This window comes from Bemisia tabaci, chromosome 3, assembly GCF_918797505.1.
Source record: "Bemisia tabaci chromosome 3, PGI_BMITA_v3".
NCBI classification, from domain to species: Eukaryota; Metazoa; Arthropoda; class Insecta; order Hemiptera; family Aleyrodidae; genus Bemisia; species Bemisia tabaci.
The window spans coordinates 21,693,940-21,713,302 of record NC_092795.1 but is presented as its reverse complement, the minus strand read 5'-3'; the positions used below and the strand labels follow the sequence as shown (position 1 = coordinate 21,713,302).

The 19,363-nt window shown below is 39.8% G+C and overlaps 1 protein-coding gene across 5 annotated transcripts in view; it reads left to right on the top strand.

The window, feature by feature from the left end:
- Window positions 1-1,812: 1,812 nt before the first annotated feature.
- The window catches only part of Mf (myofilin), a 38,581-nt gene continuing 21,030 nt past the window's right edge, over window positions 1,813-19,363 (top strand). For 3 of the 5 annotated variants that reach the window (XM_072298013.1, XM_019040619.2, XM_072298012.1), the window contains exons 1-2: window positions 5,799-5,958; window positions 16,566-16,689. In XM_072298013.1, the coding sequence (XP_072154114.1) occupies window positions 16,596-16,689 (94 nt within the window). In that variant the 5' untranslated portion in view covers window positions 5,799-5,958; window positions 16,566-16,595. Of the gene's footprint in view, window positions 1,972-2,909; window positions 2,997-5,798; window positions 5,959-16,565; window positions 16,690-19,363 lie in introns of those variants that run through there. The other 2 variants (XM_072298011.1, XM_072298014.1) reach the window with 2 other exon arrangements.

Below are 19,363 nucleotides of genomic sequence, written 5' to 3'. Positions count from 1 at the left end.
AGAGCGAAAGCTGCCTGGACCCGGGTGTGAGTGCCCTTGACAATGGTCCGAGAATAGCCGCTCCAGACGAGCTTGGGGCTTTCGCCGGTGGGAATCGCACTTTCGACGGAATTCTCTCTGGAGCCGCGCTCCAAGTTCGAGCCAAAAGACACGGATCCCCGCTAAAAATACCGCAGACAGGGTACATCCCGTCTCCGAACCTTGCGCGCGCTTCCCCCGGACCGAAAAGTTCGCGCCGCGGGCCCAAGTGAAGAGCTTTCGTAGGTCTCCGATTCTAACACGCACTGGGAAAAAAGTATCACCATCCCAACTATACTCCCGGCTGATTTTGGCGGGAGATGTAAGAGTCGTTGCACTAGACTAGAATGGTTGATCCAACCACACTTTCGGCAGACTCAACGGTATCTCTGACTGGTACAACTACTCTTATATCGGTAGAAAACAAAAAGAATGTAAAAGCAGCCCAAAACGGAAACGACAATCGAAAACACAGGAAAATGTGGAAGCAAGGCTAAAATACAAAATACTAAGGCAGGACGTTACGGTACCTTACGGAACCATTATCAACTGCTAAATAGAATTAAAAATAAAAACCAGCAAACGGTGTTACATGGTGAAATTGGCATTGAAATCAACCGTTTGCTGGTTTTATTTTAATTTCTTTTTTATTTTTAATTCTATTTTAGCAGTTGATAATGGCGCCGTTAGGTACGGAAACGTCCTGCCTTTGTATTTTGTATTTTACTCTTATGTCTTGAGCCACAATCAGCCGGGAGCATAGTTATGCTTCTAAAAAAATGGCAGATATTAACAGAACTCGGATTTTTCAAACAGGCCATCGGAAAAAGGACCTAAATGTAAAACATGATGGAGTGCGGCGGGACCCTTGGTTAAATTTACGAGTTCAGGGTTCCCCCGTTACCCCCATCAGAAAAGCCTCTGGGGGTGACGGAACCCTCGGACACGTCTTTTTCCGAGCCTCTACGTCAATTTGGTTAGGGGTTTTTTGAAGGGGGGCTTTGTCCCCCTCTCAAATTTAGGGGTCAGTAGCTCGGTCGTAGATGGGCCGATTTTGGCTTTCTTGGTCTCGATTCAGGTTAAAATTTTTCGCGCTTCCTGACTCCAATAAAATACTTTAAAAAATTTTGACTCCAACTCTTGAAGTGAGGATCGATTCTCAATCTATTCCTCCGATCCTCAACTTCCTCCACCTAGAATAACCGAGAAAAAAGCCTGGTATGGTGGGTCCGGACCACCCTGTGCTCGAAAAAAAAAATCAACTTTGACCTCTATAATATAACAAAGGTGGTAACAGATGCAGCTGTGATAAACGTCAAAGGTTGGCAACAGCCCCTTCTCACCCGATTCCACCTATTTTCACCTTGATTTCTACAATTTTTTTGGAGTCCTAGGGATCTCCACGAGACGAAGTGGCCATAATCTCCCTATAAAAAAATACTCTAACTGAGACTCCCCATAAGATCAAGGGAACTCATCACTTCGAACTCAAAATATTCAAAGAGTACCCTTAAGTCAGCGATGACAGAGCACAAACAAACCTATCGTTGCCTATTTAGGAAAATGCTTGAAGTCCCTCTACGGAAGTCGAGTATTATCCCAAGAGAATTGGCAACCCCGTGCGGTCCCGTCTCAATCAGCCGGGCTTATTTTTGCATTTCGATTTCTATATTTGAGCCCGTCGCGGGTTCGCACCTCTGTCGCGCGACCTGTCAATGTTATTGCGATAATATTAGCCGCGTTTTGGCAATTCGACTGGATTTTCGCTGATTCCTGGAGTATTATATAAGGTGTGCAGCCCTGAGCGGCGTTCGTTGGCACCTGGTGCGATCTAATCGGGCCCAGCGATTGACAGGTTATTTATGGTGGGCAACAGCCTTTGATTGAGCCGCTGGCTTCCCATTGCAGTGCGATCCGTTGTGTGACCACGGTAGCAGCATCCGTCCATAGGTGGTGAGTACTAAAGTTTTCAAAAATTACTCGCCTTAAAATTTACTATCCGAAAAAATTGTGGCAGAAATGTATTAACCTTTTTTAAGAATTATTTTTTCAATGATCGGATCCATGGTTGTGACATTGTACATGCATTCAGTTACTTATAGTTATTTTAGTTTGGAGAAATTTAGTTGCAATGACTATCAAGTCTATCAGGGATCATCAGAAGCAATTACGTGGACATCTTTTGGGAATTGGTTGTAACTTTTGCGTCCGCTGATGTGGAGCTATGGACAGCCATCGGGGAGGCTATTATTAGAACCCTCTGAAGAATTGCTGCATCGATTACATTATTTCAATTTATTTCTTTTATATCATTATACGGATGCAATATCATTTTCTCATTGATATGTCAACCGCTGTTTCTCTATCAGTGCGTCCGATTACGTCTTTAACAACGCACCGACAATGTTCCAATGGGCATATCTATAAGGATACTTATGGCTGATTCCTATATGTCTACTTTCTTTTCGACGGCTTCGTCTGAAGCTGTCTATTTTGAAAAAGCTATGGTAACACTCATGTTTATGTCAACAGAATGGGCAAAAGAACAGCCAAAAACAACTTGAAAACGATGAAAATATTGGGCAAGAAGTTTCAAGCGCTCAACTAGACCCTAAGTTGCCAAAACTTACAACTGACGCATTATAATTTTATAATAATGTAAAATAATGTTCCCTCTTTGCTGTGGAACGGAAATCGCCCACTGCGGTTTATCCATCAAACTAAACGGACTAAACGGAAAGCCTTAAAATATGCTAGAAATATTGGTTTCTGGAATATAATGTTAAAATTTGTTCATGATGTTTAGCTCTTTGTATTCCGCAATTCAGACAGAAGCATGAAAACTTTTTTTGTCAACTGGTTTCTAAAATCTGTTTAACCTTTTTTTACAGTCTGTTACAGTCATTTTCAACGGTGTTCTAGCATCTGTTCCCGAAAGAACCACAACCCAGGACAAAGAGTGTGTACTTCTAAAAACGGTAAATTTCAATGATACTGTTGACATCAAGTCTTTTGGAAAATATATTATCGAGCAAAATCTTGGTTTTGCCGCTCTGGCGCTCTTGTTTCTTTTAATGCAATTATACATTTTTAAAAAATGAAGTAAAATAATAATGAAGAAACCAAATTAAAGCTTTGAAAAAATCTAATCACTTTCAAAAACGGAAAAAGAAAAAAAATAACAAAACTGGAAACTGTGGAGTTTTATGCAAAAATAGCATCCATCTCATGCAATTCTGAGAATGGTTGAATCTATTTTGTAAATGAACATAATATTCCTGCGTAGGCAATATAACTCCTGAAAAACGAGTGGTCCGAAATGACATGAAATATATCAGTGCATGGTAGAGTGGTCTGTTTTTCATAAGATTCCTCGATTGTAAGAGGCCTCACGGAAAAGCAAAAAATGAGTCATTTCCGTTTAAATAGCAAAACTGTCGAGACACTTTTCCATTCATCATAACTTGTTGTGGAATTTGTGCATGTCTGTCCAATATGATGTCACAACACGCACAAGAGTATCAAATTCTGTTAGCTTTCATGCAAAGTCCTAAGTGCTTCGGCTATCAATCAAAATGAGAAACCATGAATAAACTGTGTTGCAAACCTGCAGAGATTCATTCAAAAGCTGTGCAAAGTATTGCGCCAAACAGCGTAACTCTGATAGGGAAACTGTTCTCTTAGTGAGATTTTTCCCTTTTTAGAGAGAATATTCTGCGTAAATACAAGAGAGATGATGTCACCATGACTACGATGGTATCGTCATCTGCCTGTGTCACAGAAAATCGAAAAAAATGCATTACGCAATTTTTGAAAAGCCCCTAAAAGGGATACAGTTGAAGGGAAAGAGGGCATCCAATGCCGCGGTACTGAGAACATTATCTATTAATGAAACTGATTACTCAACTGAAATCGCCTTGAAATGAGAGTGGAAGTGTTAAAGTCAATAAAATTCCTAATTAACCGCAAATATTCTCAAATTTCGTGTATGCGACTAATTGTCCGAAGAGAATCTCTTTAAAATCGGACGAACGGAGAAAAGAGGAGGGGGGATAACAGAGACATCAAAGTTGCAAGTGTAGTCCCAGAATAGACGGACAGTAGACAAGATCAAGTGAAAAACAAAACATTGAACCGGGACTTTGTAGATGTCTTGAATCCTTAGTTTTCCCCATTATTACTTTCTGGTTACACCACCAAAGTTTTTACTAAACACTCTAGAATATAGAATATATCGATGGTGAAACTAGCAGACCACGTACCTCGCTTGCGGTGTTTAAAAATCACCGCTCCCATTATATATTTTTGAAGGAGAACAAATCTATACCATTTCTTGAAATTTTCACAATTTTTTTTTAGCGCAGGGATGAAAAAATACGACAGTTTTCAAGAATCGAGGTTGAGTATTTTTCCCTTTAAAAAATAAAGTATGACTGGTAAAGTACGGTCTTGTAATTCCACCGTCGATACCGCATATACCGCCGTGTATTGTCTCTTATTGTACGCGCGCAGCATAAAAGAAAGTTATAATCTAGAGGCAAAATGAATAACGTCTGCTTACGGGAACTTAAAAAAAAATAAAAAAAAATAAAAAATAAATAAAAATAAATAAAATAAAAATAAAAATAAATAAAAATAAAAAATAAAAAATAAAAAAATAAAAAAAAAATAAAAAAAAAATTAAAAAAAAATAAAAAAAATAAAAAATAAATATGTAGAATAGGGACTTGGAGAACAAGGCGCATAAATGTAGTTTTTGCTCTTTAGAGAAATACGTGTTTGAAGTTTCAAATTTGCATGGATCCTTATGGCGGAAAAAAAGTTCAAACCGACTTTTCGATGCTTAAAAACTGGAATTTGCGAGAGATGAATGTGCATTGAGACCAGTTTTACTTGAAATCATTAATGCCTCAATCTTTTCAAAAACTGAACATACGCGCCTTGTCCTCCAAGCTCCCAATTAAGGTAACCTAATTTTTTTTTCTATCTCAAGAGCTAAAAATTTTTTCTAACACCGTAGAGGGGTCGAATTCTGGAAAGAGTCTGATTAATGGCTCTAAGTTTTTACAAAAGAATAATTCACTCTTCGAAAAAGAGAAACAGTCTATACTCTCCAGTAGTTTTCGGAAATGTGGCAACATCGAACCCTGTGCATGACCGATAATATTTCAATGAACGATTCCGAGGATCCTCGTTTCCCAGTTTTGACTTTTCCCAGGAATTTTGTTCCCTAATCAGAAGCTAAAAAAAAAAAACAAACAAAAATCTGTGAGTTTAAAACTGTGTGTAAAATACTGCTCTGGAAAAAAAACCAAATTGGATCTAGAGTCCAGACTCTTGAAAACATTGACAAGAAAAAATACTCTTGATTCAATCAGTTTTAAGCTTAAATCAAAAGGAAATCCGCTCAAATCCTTGATTTAAGCAAAAATCCGATTGAATCAAGAGTGTTTTTTCTTGTCGATGTTTTTAAGAGTCTGTACTCTAGATCCAATGTTTTTTTTTTTTTTTTTTTTTTTTTTTTTTTTTTTTTTTTCCCAGTGTGTTTGTTTAAAAAAAAACTGTGCGAGGAGAGGAGGAAAAGAGAGAAACAGTTTATGTGTTCGGGAAGAGGGAGGAGAACAGAGAGAAGAGAAGAGAGAGAGAAGATCCGGGGAGAGAGGATGAGCTTTGACGGTGAGGGGGAAGCGACACTAGAAGGGGGAGTGGGTTATGACGATGCGGGAAAGCACACCTACGTGGAGCGCGGCGAGGAAGAAGAAAACCCAAAATGGCGTCGGGGCCGATGGCGGGGGGAGGGTCCCGGGGGCGACTCTTATTGCAAACTATTTTCAAACGACGATATTCGGCCACTGTTCGAAGTTCGAGGTACAGAGTGGTCAAGTGTGGTGTGTGTAGCTGCTGCATCCGCCCCGAGAGCTTAACGAAGTTTACTGTCAGGTAGGCTCCAAATCCAAATCTGAGAATCTCCGATTGCTTTTTGTTCGGTTACCAGTGCGTGATTTCGAAAAGGCCGGGTTCTTGAGTGTCCATTTGGCTTCGTTTGATGTGACTTTTTCGATATCAAAATCAAAACTCGCGGACTCGGAGGAAAGTTTCGACCGTTCTCCGTCAAACATAATTCCAGAAAGTCTTTTGAATTCAAGTGGGTGGGTAGTGAATGCTGACCTTTGGAATATTCACTGGGAGGTGATTCGATAAATTTTCCAGATTTTTTGCGACGATGAGATCTTTATTAAGTCAAGTGATTCCACCCTATAATGATCAGGGCCGACCGTACCGTTCGTTCCTTAACTCCATGTTTCTGCAGAATTTTGAAGTTACTAAGCGAGTAGGCTCAATTCTAGGAAATTTTAAATTGATACCCGTCACATAAATCTGATTGCAATTTTTTTTTCGCGTGAATGTGGCGATACCTTTCTCTAGGCTACGTTTGAACATTAATTTAAAATAAATCAAAGTTTTTCCTCTCTCCGTGTCAAAATGCGCTGTGCAAACTAAAAATGGAACGAAAAAGGTTTAGAAAGACGGACTTTGACGGGTAGCATCCGTCAAAATCCGATGAATGCTAAATCAGCTGACGTGTAAGCTAGGCTTTTAGCATTCGCTAATCCCAAAGTCGCGCATTAGAGGTCAACCGAACCTGGCATGCTACACGACTTTTGATTTTTGAGAACAGCTAAAACCCTTAATGATTAAACGCTACCAGTGAATTTCATATTCAAAATGGCATTTTTTCTTTCACACAATATTCTTAGAGAAAGAATGAATGCGTTATTTTTTCACACAGAATTAGGTAGACATCCATTCTGAACTCTGCTAAATTCCGCAGCCAAGTGACATGTGCACAAATGGTGAACTAACTTCGATAACGCTGACCTCTCGAGTGCACCAATTTGATGCTGATTCCAATGCAGATTTGCGCATAGAGGATCTAACTTTAAACAAGGCTAACTTTTAAACCATTTTCACATATTAATGTTCCGTCTATTACACTTGGATTACGGTTACAGTAACAAATAATATTGGCGCAAGATACGGCAAGCCGTTGAAAATTCCGATTAAAATACAAGGGAAGATAAGACCATCGAGTCTAAGATGATCGAAACTTTAGCTTATATGAATTCGCCTCCCTCTCCCGGTTCTCTCTTTCTCTCTCTCACTTTTCATTAATCGGTGTGAAAAATAAAAGTAATCATGGAAATTATGTTGGGATCAGAGTCGGATCAAAACTATACATCAAAGATATTCATTGGATTACATTTTACAAGAAGGAACCATTTATTCTGAACTATTTTCAGAACGACAAAATATGTCATTGGTTTTTTCATGCAGACAGATGCTTATACGGATGAATAAGTAATTTTAGTTCCTTATCGCAAAATGCAGTCCTACCGTCGTGCGAATTCACGACTGTATGAGTCAAACGCTAAATCCCCTCGGATTTTGTATGCTTTATCAACAATACCCCCTTCAGAAAACTAACTTGTGTAAACGTAATAAAACGAATTCTCAAGAAATAACCCGGTACAGTTTTAAAAATTAAGAGGCTATAAAGTCTGCAATTAAAGAACACCATGTATTCACCTTCCTTTCTTTGGATATTGAATGAGAGGACGGGACATTCGCTCAGGAAATTTTAGATCGAAGTTCCAACTTCACATAATACAAGGAATTTAGTGGTTTTCTCCGAGGCGAAGTTAATCTTGACAATACGGGCAACTTGTCAAGAATTTCCGATGTATTTGGCAGATTCTCGAGTCGTAATTAACGCTCCTCGTAAACACTATTTTAACGAGTGAGGAACTCAAATGGCTAAACTTCAAAACCGTGTACCTCCCTTGCAGCGTTTCAAAATTTCCACCTTACTTTATTTTTAGAGGGAAAACAAACCAGCATCTCTGCCTTTTTATGGTTACTCCATCAAAATTTTAAAACGGAATGATGATTTGCAAATCCTCCTAAGGCCGCTGGAATTTGCGATGGCAATACGTGTTTTTTGCACTGCCAAAAATCAGACAGTTCATTTCACTTTCACGTCTGGTTTATGCACGTCTCATTCAGTGCGAGTTGACATTGCTTTGTTTATATACATTTTAATTTTACGTCAATAAACTCCCCAGTAAAAACAATTGTTTTTTGTGCATTGGCGCCCAACAGGCCCGGATCTACTTACTTGCCGCCCATGAGCCGCCTGTATTTTGCCGCCCCCTTCTCATTCGTTTTGAAACATCGATAAAAACCATCAAGTGAACGTGCCAGAGGGGAGGGATGCAGAAGACGCGTTTACTCGTGTTGGACACATTTTTTGCGAAAGCCCTGTCAACACTACGAGCGAAAGTTCACGAAACTTGGTGCGAAAGTTAAGTTCCTTAAGCCTATCTCTGTGTGGACAAGGCCTTCCATTCATATGAAATGAACGAACAAATTATGAAAGAACAAACATAAATTTGGTTTAATAAAATTATTAAACCGAACTTCCTCTGCCGCGCCACGCTGACCGCAATGCGTGTTTGACGCAATGCGTGAAGTATTAATGCAGTCATGTAGGCGCTATGCGTTTCACGCCGTCCGCTGCTGACCGCAGCGACCGCGCTGTCTTTGACGCAATGCGTGAAGTATTCATGCAGTCTCGTAGGCGCTAATACGTGTTACATGCCGACCGCCGCGCCGGGGGTTTCTCCTTTTCATCTCAAGTTCTCGCGTCATCATTGCTCTCTGCGCCGCGCCGTTCCAGGCCAAAATCCGTGTTCGATTTCTCTCTTAGTCTTAACTCGACTAATTAAAGGTGCTGTCTATTGTATCACAGAAAGACGACAAAATTAGAGATATACTCTCAGGAAATGAGAGATTTTGTCACCTTTCCCGTTTGTCTTTTTTTTTCTAAATCCGATTTTTCTTTATACCTACATTTAAAAAAATTGCAAAATTTGCCGCCATGGGCCGCGGCCCATGTGGCCACCCCCTAAATCCGGCCCTGACGCCCAATGGGTTTTTTTCTCTATTTTGATAAGAAAGATTTGAAAATCGTAAAGCAATCGAGGCCTTTGGTAGCGAAAAAGAAAAATACCCATAGTCTTGAGCACCCAATTCCAGATCCAAGAGGGAACCATGAGGCTAATCGGGCCTTTGCTCAGAGCGCCCTTTTGTTCTGCAGGAGGCTCAGAATATTGGGGGATTTCGGTCATGACTTTCATTGTACTATCCATTACTATTATGAAGAACCGCAAGAGTTACAGATATATCTGATACTGTTTACGTGGATACGGCAGTATGGTTAAAATCTATAATAGCGTATTACGTTAATTAATCAAGTAACATAACTCCATTCCAAAGTTGCAAAATTGACTTAAACAATTCGATTGTTTTTACAAAAATGTACTTGGGTAAATTTTTCTTAAAGTTTATTTGATTTTTGCGTAAGGCCTAAGGAAAAATCAGTGAAATCTTCGGTCAGAGGTGCCTGAGATTCCACTCGTAAGAATGCAATATAGCAGAAGGAATTTGGCAACATCGAAATGTAGTTACGTCTTTTCGTGATGGGAGAAACGATGAATACAAATTACTCTAACGACAATCCATATTTAAACAGAGAAAAACTAGACGAAAACGTAAAAGGCCCAATTTTAAAAGATTTTTCTCCCTATTACAGGTTCCCACATCGATTTTAGTGGGTGAAAATGGAGATAGGTGTGTGCGTTTTATTGGAATAGTCGCTTAATTTTCTGCGGGGAAGATAAGTGTACGGAATGTGCTCTCCCCTTCTCTTGCCATCCCATCCGAACATCCCATGAGCGCGACTGGGTCTATTCTTAGATCTGAACAGAGTGCGTTGTGAACTATGTGTTTCAGAGAGTAGCTTCTTTATGCTCCTCACCTCTACAGAATTGCGAACATCGCGCAATCGTAACTAATCTGCAAAAAGGTTACTAACATTAGGAATCGAGATGAAACTTCAAATTTGGATTTCAATGTAACTCTGGGTGAAATTTGAAAATCACGTAATCCATGTTGTTAATGTTTCTCAATTACGTAGTTTTGAATTAAAAATCAATGGGAAATCAGCTGCTCCTAACTATGTACAAAATCTGTCGATCGCGCATCAAATCGAATACTAGGTTGAGTGTTTCAAGCATTTATCTTGTTGTCAATTTCTGAGAATGACGAGCCCATGAGAATTTTTAGTCAAGAGAGATAAAATAAACTATACCAAATTTTAACCAAAACTTTAATTTAACTTCATTCGCGGAGGCATCGGAAACTCCTGCACCCTGATTATTGAAGCTTTATCTGGACTGCGCCCTATCTATGTCGTGTAATTTATCGATTCTCGATGTCTTGTCGTGCTGACATAAATTTCTACAATCAGGCCGCTGATGGATTTTTCGAATCACAGAATCAGTCCATACTAGTCTATACTTTCCCACTTCAGGTACTTTACTGTCAACAATAATGGCGTGCTAAGGATAAACGCCGTACGAACATTTGAATTTAGCCAAAATTCTATCGATTGTATATTTAGTTTTGAGAAAATTTACGAATATTTTTCTCTACTTTTTTAGATATTACAGACTAAACTACAAAAAAGAAATGATCAGAACGAATAGGTGGGAAAATATTCAAAAGCTTTCCTCAAAATAGGCACTTCTTGAGTGAAAACATCATATTTTTTTGGCAAAATCTGAGGGCTAACCTAGGCGTTTAAACAATCAGAAAGCGAAACAGCTCCCGTATACTGTAACATACCAGTGGCGTAGTCAAGGCGGGAGGGTTCTGGGGGCCTGTACCCCCCCCCCCCCCTTAGCCTCGTTAATTGTACTTGTTTTACTTTTGGAGGGCAGGCACAAAATATTATCAGGGACGTACACAAAATAGTGTAAATTTACCGTCACGTTTTTGAATGGACCCCCCCCCCCCCCCCCCCGAATGAAGATGTTGCATGTGTGAGGGATTTGCGATTTGACTGTTGATTCTTCTGTAAAAATTCGCGAGAAACACGATGGTGCCACTGGTTTTCTCTGAAATCATCTCCGAAACTCAAAAAAAGCTCTCGAAGTGAGGCCAAAATGGAGGGAATATCCCACGCTATCCTGAGAGTCCACCTCTACATCAAGACAAATAACACTACATGCAAAGATAGGGAGCAAATGTAGGGTTGCCGTGTTTTCAGTTTTGGAGTCCCCAATCAGAGTGGCAGCCCTGTCAATGTATTTGCTCCCTATCCTTGCATGGAGAGTTTGTCTTGATGTAGACGTGGACTCTCAGGATAGCGTGGGATATCCCCTCCCTCCATTTTGGCCTCACTTTGATAGCTTTATTTGAGCTTGGGAGATGATTTCAGAGAAAACCAGTGGCACCATCGTGTTTCTCCCTAACTTTTACATAAGAATCCATGGTCAAATCGCAAATCCCTCACACATGCAACATCTCCATTCCCGGCTACGCCACTGTAAGATACAGGTTACAGAGGTAGCCATTTACCTATATAGGTGGTGTGCCAGCCGCGGGTCAGATACCGACAGGGTACCTTGAAACAAATCTTTGACTCTCGCCGCCGCATGACTGTTGGCCGAATCGTTGACCCACTTCGGGGCGTGCCCCAGAGGGTGCCCACCCGATCCGCGGGGCAGTAACGCGTGACACACCGCAGACGCGCCGAGCTCCGACCTTGAGCAGTATCGTTGACCTAGTTGCACAGTTTTAGCCCGGGTTCGCACTCAGATCGCCTACCTCCGCCCCCGCCAGCGGATTAGCGATTGGCTCATGTGACACACTTCGGAGCTAGGTTAATATTTCGAGGGGTAAGACCTTGACTGCAAAACTGCAGGCTGATTCGGGTGCATCATTTAAGGCAGTGCACATAGTTGTGTCTCATCATAGGCGGATCCAGGGGGGCGGAGGGGATTGCCCCCCCCCCCATTTGCCCGAAAAAACTAGGGGAAAAAGAGAATTAAGAAAGAAGGAAGGAACATAGGAAAAGAGAAAGGAAAGTTGAATTGACTCAAATTGCACATTATATGTTTCAAAAAGTTTCTGGGGGAGGCCTCCGGACCCACCTTACGCCCCTCCCCCGTTCGAGGTATGTAAATCCGCCTATGTGCCTCATATGGGCACCGCTGACAATGGATTTTTTGGAATTTTGTAACCACTTCGATTCATTGACCATTTCAACGACTTTAAACACATATGACCGTCAGCAGGAAAAAGGACTTAAATGCCCAAACACAAAAGTTTAAATTGAGATATGGTTACAACTGATGAAAAGGATGCATTAGAAAAAGGTTGGCATAAAACTCTCAGAGGTGTAACACAAAATTAGAGCTACGCCGCGGGTAAAATAAAAACCCGTAGTTTTGTGAAAAGCTATCAAGTTTGTGGACATAGCAATAAGCGAACAAATTCAAATTAAGTTGGGGGCTTCTCATAAATATGGTTCCAGAACATAAAAGAGAGATGAAAGAGATGGAAAAATTGAAAAATTTCGGTCGCCAAAACTTTTAATTGAACGCTTCTTCGTACACCACGCGCCAGGTGGTTCGAGAAAATCCGCCCGCGCAACTATTCGAGCACTGATGCCGACGGGTGGTATGCAATATGTTTGAAGGCGAATTGAGGTTTCCCATTGTCAGTAGCATTTCAAAGCGGTTATATGCTGAAATACATTGGCATTTTTGGGAGGTGTTTAATGGATTTGATGCATTCGTTAAAGCTTTACATCAACTGTCTAAATTTGCTTGGTGTTTTTACATTTGTGCTGCTACATGACGAAATTATTACTCAGGACTTCCGCAAATCCCGTCATTAAAACAGTCTATTCTGAACGATGACACCACACTATAAATGTTTCTTCCGGAATCGAGTTAACTTTAAAATCTTTGTACTTTAAGGTAGATCGTATCTATGTTATTCCATAACCTTAACGACGGATCATTATAGCTTTTACTCGTTAATATTTGCATTCTTCCGACTTTATTCCATTAAAACTGATTTTTATGGCAAGTTTGAGGGCTTTTCCACTTTCCAACATTGATACTATAGGTATTCGTTTTTATGAGAAATAATTTTGAGTTCATTAAATTACTTTCTAAACATAAATGTGGTGGAATGTCTGAATGCCAAATGTGTCCGACACGTCACTATACATACTTTGAAACGAACAGTGATTACGCAATGATTTAAACGATTGGTCTGAGGGCGAACAAAGCATCCTAGACAATATGGTTGCCCTGGCAGCCGAGCGATGATATCTGCCTGTCTGCAGTAGCTACTGAATATCTTCTCCAGACGATGAACAGAGATTATATGGGTCAATTTTTTCTGCCTTTATATACTCCGCAAGTTGCCGAATATGTCGTGTCTCGTGTGACTGCACGAGTTCGTTCGCTTGGCATCGCGAAGTTCTTCAGAACCTGAAAGCTGAGATCGAATGTTTTGCATGTTCTTTGCGAGCCAACTGTGCTCGCGGAGAGCTTTCGACGTGCCAAAACGAAGAAAATCAAATTTAAAAGAATAGTCTCAAGGCTGTCTTGGCAAACCGAGCTTAAACAATAACTCTTCCGCCTGTTCATCAACAATAACATATTGTTTATTTTTTTAAAATATTTTTCTTGCATACCGGAAATATCTTTTCTCCTAGAAGGACGCCTTTTTCCATGTCCAGTAGGACGAGGTAACTCGTGTCAATGAGTTGCGTTCTACACCTGCGGGTCGATTGTTGAATCGTTATCGAATGACCTTGATCGATATATTGCATTGTGAAGATAGGGATTTATCGATCGAGATCACTCGATAACGATTCAACAATCGACCTGCTAGCCTCTATGTTTATATATTCTATATTATGACGCGGAAGAGCTTCTTCTATTTATTCGTCGGGAATTTTCCGAGTTTTAACTACTTAGGCACCTTCAGACCTCTCTAATGGTTACGTTTTGGTTCTAATGGTTCATGGTTATTGCCTACACCGGAAAAATCGTGAAGTTGATTTAACATTCTCGATGTGAAAAAAAGTGTGCGATAACTTATAAAATGTTGAATTTACCCACCACAGCAGTTACTTTAGCAATGTGGAGATGTACGAGTAACTACTGTGGCGGGTAATTCAGCATTTTATAAGTTCTCGCGCATTTTTTTCTTACATCTAAAATATTTAATCAACTTCACTTTTTTTTCGGTGTATTAGTTCAAACAGTAAAAACAAATGGCGAACGCTCTCCGCGACTTTCCCCTAGAGCGTTACGTAATTTATATTAGGGACGGTCCCTAACTTTTGACCTTTTTACTTTTAAAAATAATCAAAATTTGGTAGTTTATTTTAAACCAACTTTGGGTGTTGATGGTTTTATTTCTCCGTGAAAAATACACGGGATCCATACTCTTTAAAGTTACGAGAGAGTTTGTAGATTCTGACCAAGCGGCACGCAAGATGGCTAGAGCCCAAGTTAACAGCCCATGAATGAGATTTCACTCGTCCCGGGCTTCTGCAAGCCATATTTTCCGCGCGCGAGGGACCATAAAACCACGCGGCCATTAAGTCATTAGCGCCGTTAAAAAGTCTGATGAGATCATCGGAAACCTCTTAAATGTTGTGAACGTGTTCCCCTCTTACTCGGGGTTCGACGTTTTATGGGAAAATGGAGATATCCAAAATAATAACAGCGTCGTAAGAGCACTCCACGTGGATAAGTGCTCATTTTCCCCGGTTTTTTTTTCTCTATCTTTTTTTGCTACAGTTGCGCAAAAATCCCATCACGTCCGGTCAGGACGTTGCTGGGCATCGGCCAAGACTTGCAAATTTACAGATGTTCCTCCTCAATAAATCCACGAAACTCGATTGAAGCTCCGCGCTGCACTGAAAGCGGGCTATTTTTAGAGGGCACGCGGATCGCCCGTGAATGTTATTTTCAGGCGATGTTGCCACATGACACATGCTTAGCATCGACAAAAATGTCAGTTTTTAAACCCTCTTTCGCACAGAGAAAAAAGAGGTGTTTGCATCTTGTTTACCTCGTGACGTAGATCGGTACAGCATGGCCAGCAAAATCCGGAATTCGGAGTATGAAAAACTGACCATAACGTCAGATTTTTTTGCTTGAATCAACTCATGATATATTTCAAACACTTTATATAGAATTTCTTTTTTGGGTAAACTACACCGTTTCCACGAAAATTGATGATAAAAGTGGTCCGTACCGACTTGCGTCATCAAAAAAATCCAAGATGCCCGACATGCAAATACCTCCTTTTTTTCGCTAAGCCTATTTCGGGTAGATTAACCGTTTTTATCCCCCTGTGTAGTTAGAAATTATGGTACTTGCGCGAGGATTTAACAAAAGTGAACTTATCTGAAACAAAATCTACCTAATTTTTTCGGTAATGAAGCACTTTTGTATGATTACCATCCATGGTTGCCGCAGTTAATAGACTTAGACCGGGGTTCTAAAACTTACGAACACGTTTCGCTTTCAATTAGCCAGCATGCGCACCCACTTTGGTTTAATCAAAAATCTTCCATTGAAAAATCAATTAAAGCAGTGTTCTTGGCGCGTGCTCAACTGACGAACTTTAAAAAAGAACTGAATTATTTTATAGGCGTACATATAAATCAACCTTTCCACAGAGTTTAAAAATTAATATCTTCCGACGTTACCAGTAAATTGCTTTTCGTGTGAACCTAAGCAATTTTATAACGTTAGAACTTTTTTTAACACACATTTTTGCTTCATTTTATCCTCCTCTTCTTCCGCTTTTACATTTCTTCCCCTTGTTTCTCCCTTCCTCTTCGTTAACATGCGCACTACACGTCGGCGGGCCATTCTTGCATTTGATAAGAAAAAAGAGTTCTGAAAGGGCGATAAATTAAACCTATCGACTGGCTTGGTCAACATATGATGTCCATTCACCGAATAGTGATCATACACTCGCTGTACTGCAAGAATAGTACCAACTTTTATGGACATGGCGTTTCCTCAAAGCTGCGTTTTTGTGACTTTATAAACTTTAGACTTTTATGGTTTAATTGGATTTCTACTGTGGATGAAGTTGCCCTTTTTGGGTGTTTTTTGTGCAAACATGTTTACTCAGACACGCTGTAAATCAGTGGTGTCAATATCTCAATTTTGAGGTTCCCTGGACTGACGACTTAACTGCAAAAACGTTTGTCTCATTTGTGGCGTCTCAAAATCTCTACTCCAGCTTTATTTTGATTAAAGAAAACGAATCGACATTACTTTTAGAGACTCCCACAAAATATTCCTCACCTGGAAAGGAAAAATCAGTGAAGTTCTGAAAGAATGATGTACTATATTTCGGCATTAAAAAAAATAATGATAGAAAGTTTGCAGCGTCTCAAACCGAGTTTTGCGACTTTGCAGTTTATCGAAAAATGTGTCTCTTCAATCTGCTCTATCAAATGATTTTATTCCCTTTATTATCACATCGATGAAACCGCTAAGACATGCTTCTGTCTACTCACTTTTCTGGTTTTTGGGCCTTCTTTTTTCTTCATCGATCATTAAAAAACTATGTCTATTTCTTGAATATTGCAGATAGTTCGAGTTAAATAACGAATAGACAAAATGTTGTTAAAGCAGCACTTAGATATGATCGGTAGGAACGAGCCAATTCAGAGGAAAGCAAAATTCTGGCAGTCATACGTCCGAGCATTAAAAGGTAAGATTTCTTTTTTTAATTAGTACGTGGAGATGTCCGCTTTCGGCAAAATAGAACTACGGGTGTGGATACATCTACGAGAGCTCCCATTCGAACGCAGAAATCGATTACAAGAATATCGATTCTTTTATGAGCGAAAGGGAAGGGCGGGTTTTCCGTGATAAATATCATCGGAATGATGACATGCATTTGGCAAAACAGAACCAGATTTTATGACGGAATAAGGGTTTGCTCGTTGAATGCAACGATGCAACATGTTGGATTTCATTCGAGAGTTGCCAAATTTCCTGAAATAAAATTTCAATTTTTGAGGAGAGTTGTGAATATTTTTCCTAAAATTTTTTCCAATAATGTAGATCTTCTTACGAATAAAATTTTCTCAAAAATTGGAGGAAATAAATTCACAGGTTTCCCGGAAACTTCATATTTTATCAAAGGGAATTTGGCAACGTCTCAAGGCTCATACGGCGTTCTTCCTTAGCACGGCAGTATTCTCCTTCTCAACAATACAGGACAATTCTCGCCCTGTTGTTGGATGCATCGTTGGATTTAGACTTGTACCAACTAAACTCACATTCCAATCCTGGAACTTGCGACTATTTTGATAGGTAGGATATGTTGTTGCTTAATAGATCAAATAAAACTTACATTTGAAACAACGCTCGATGGCTTGGAGGATTAATCGCCTTCAATTTAGCCACAGGCAAAACTAGTTCCTTCATTTTATAATAATGGTATCGCAGGGAAATATCTATTCATATGTCCACGGTAGGAAAGTCCATTGTCTAGCTGAGACGGTTATTACGGCGCAAAGAGCGACGCCAAAAACGACCGTTTTTTGGCACAATTTGGGCCAGAAGGGATTTTTCTGAAACCGGGCCCAAACGATACCTTATGATACCCTAAAACTCTGGTAAAAATTTTAGCTTGAGTATACGCACGGTTTTTGAGAAATGAGGGGGCAAAGTTGCCAAATCGCCACCATTCTGGACAGCATTTCTACAGCAAAAAGACGGGAAAAATGGACGAAAAAGTTACACCTTCGATGGATTTCGGCTGTAAATGTTCTCATTGGGCCCCCAAGCATTTAACTGTGTTCAGTTTCAAAATTTTGGTCGCACAGTGGTCCAAAATGGGGGGAAATCGTCGACAAATCAGGATTCTTTGTCAAATTTTTAGAAATGGAAGTAAAATTGTCGGTCTGCTGCAGTTTTCATGGCTAACAATGTTCGTATCGGTCATCAATGAATGAAATTGTGTTCAGCTTCACAAATTTACATCGCACAGTGGTCAAAAATGGGGGAATTAGTGGACAAATTAAGATCCTTTGTCAAACTTTTTAAAAATGAAGTGAAACTGTTGGTCCCCGGTAGAGTTTAGATCCCGGAAAAATTCTTTAAATTCTTTTTTTGACTATTTAAATCTTTTTTTAATTTTTTCTCTCCATTTTTCCTTCTTTTCTTTAAATTTCTGAAAGTTTGCATATCTTATTGAGATAATGCTACAAAGTCTATTCTATAACAAAGTTCCATAAACAATACGGTCTGGCATGTAGTAATAATCAAAAAAATTAAAAACATGAATTTTTCCGGGATCTAAACTCTACTGGGGACCAACAGTTTCACTTCATTTTTAAAAAGTTTGACAAGGATCTTAATTTGTCCACTAATTCCCCCATTTTTGACCACTGTGCGATGTAAATTTGTGAAGCTGAACACAATTTCATTCATTGATGACCGATACGAACATTGTTAGCCATGAAAACTGCAGCAGACCGACAATTTTACTTCCATTTCTAAAAATTTGACAAAGAATCCTGATTTGTCGACGATTTCCCCCCATTTTGGACCACTGTGCGACCAAAATTCTTGAAACTGAACACAGTTAAATGCTTGGGGGCTCAATGAGAACATTTACAGCCGAAATCCATCGAAGGTGTAACTTTTTCGTCCATTTTTCCCGTCTTTTTGCTGTAGAAATGCTGTCCAGAATGGTGGCGATTTGGCAACTTTGCCCCCTCATTTCTCAAAAACCGTGCGTATACTCAAGCTAAAATTTTTACCAGAGTTTTAGGGTATCATAAGGTATCGTTTGGGCCCGGTTTCAGAAAAATCCCTTCTGGCCCAAATTGTGCCATTCTTGGCGTCGCTCTTTAACAGCTAGTTGGTTTTGTTCGACAAGAGAATCTATGTCCATATCGACTGCAGTCCTTGTTTCCAAACAAAAAACGCTAACTCCTGGAACTTTCAAAAGAGAAAATAAGAAGAAAAAAATAGACGGAAAACTTCGGTCCAAACCTATGTTTTTGACCTGGATCTTGAGATTAACAATTTTCCTTTTCCCCTATTTACTTACAGTTAAGTTTTGTAAGATAAGACCTTGAGTGGTGCTAATGATAAGTGCTAAGTTTATGCAGGCACTGGGAGAAACAATCCAAACTATTTTCAGAGCCCACAAACTTGTCCGAAAGAAATGGGCAGTTCTCACATAACCTGAAACGAGGTGCCTGAATGATCTAGATTTAAATTTGTTCCCAACATTTTTGAGCCCGATCAAGTGGTGGAAGCAGCTTTAGAGCATCTCCAAATGTACCTAAAGTAGTTTTGCGAAGGTCACTCCGCTTGATTCTAGTCCTGGCGGTGTTTCTGGCACTCATTTTACGTACTTGGCGCTC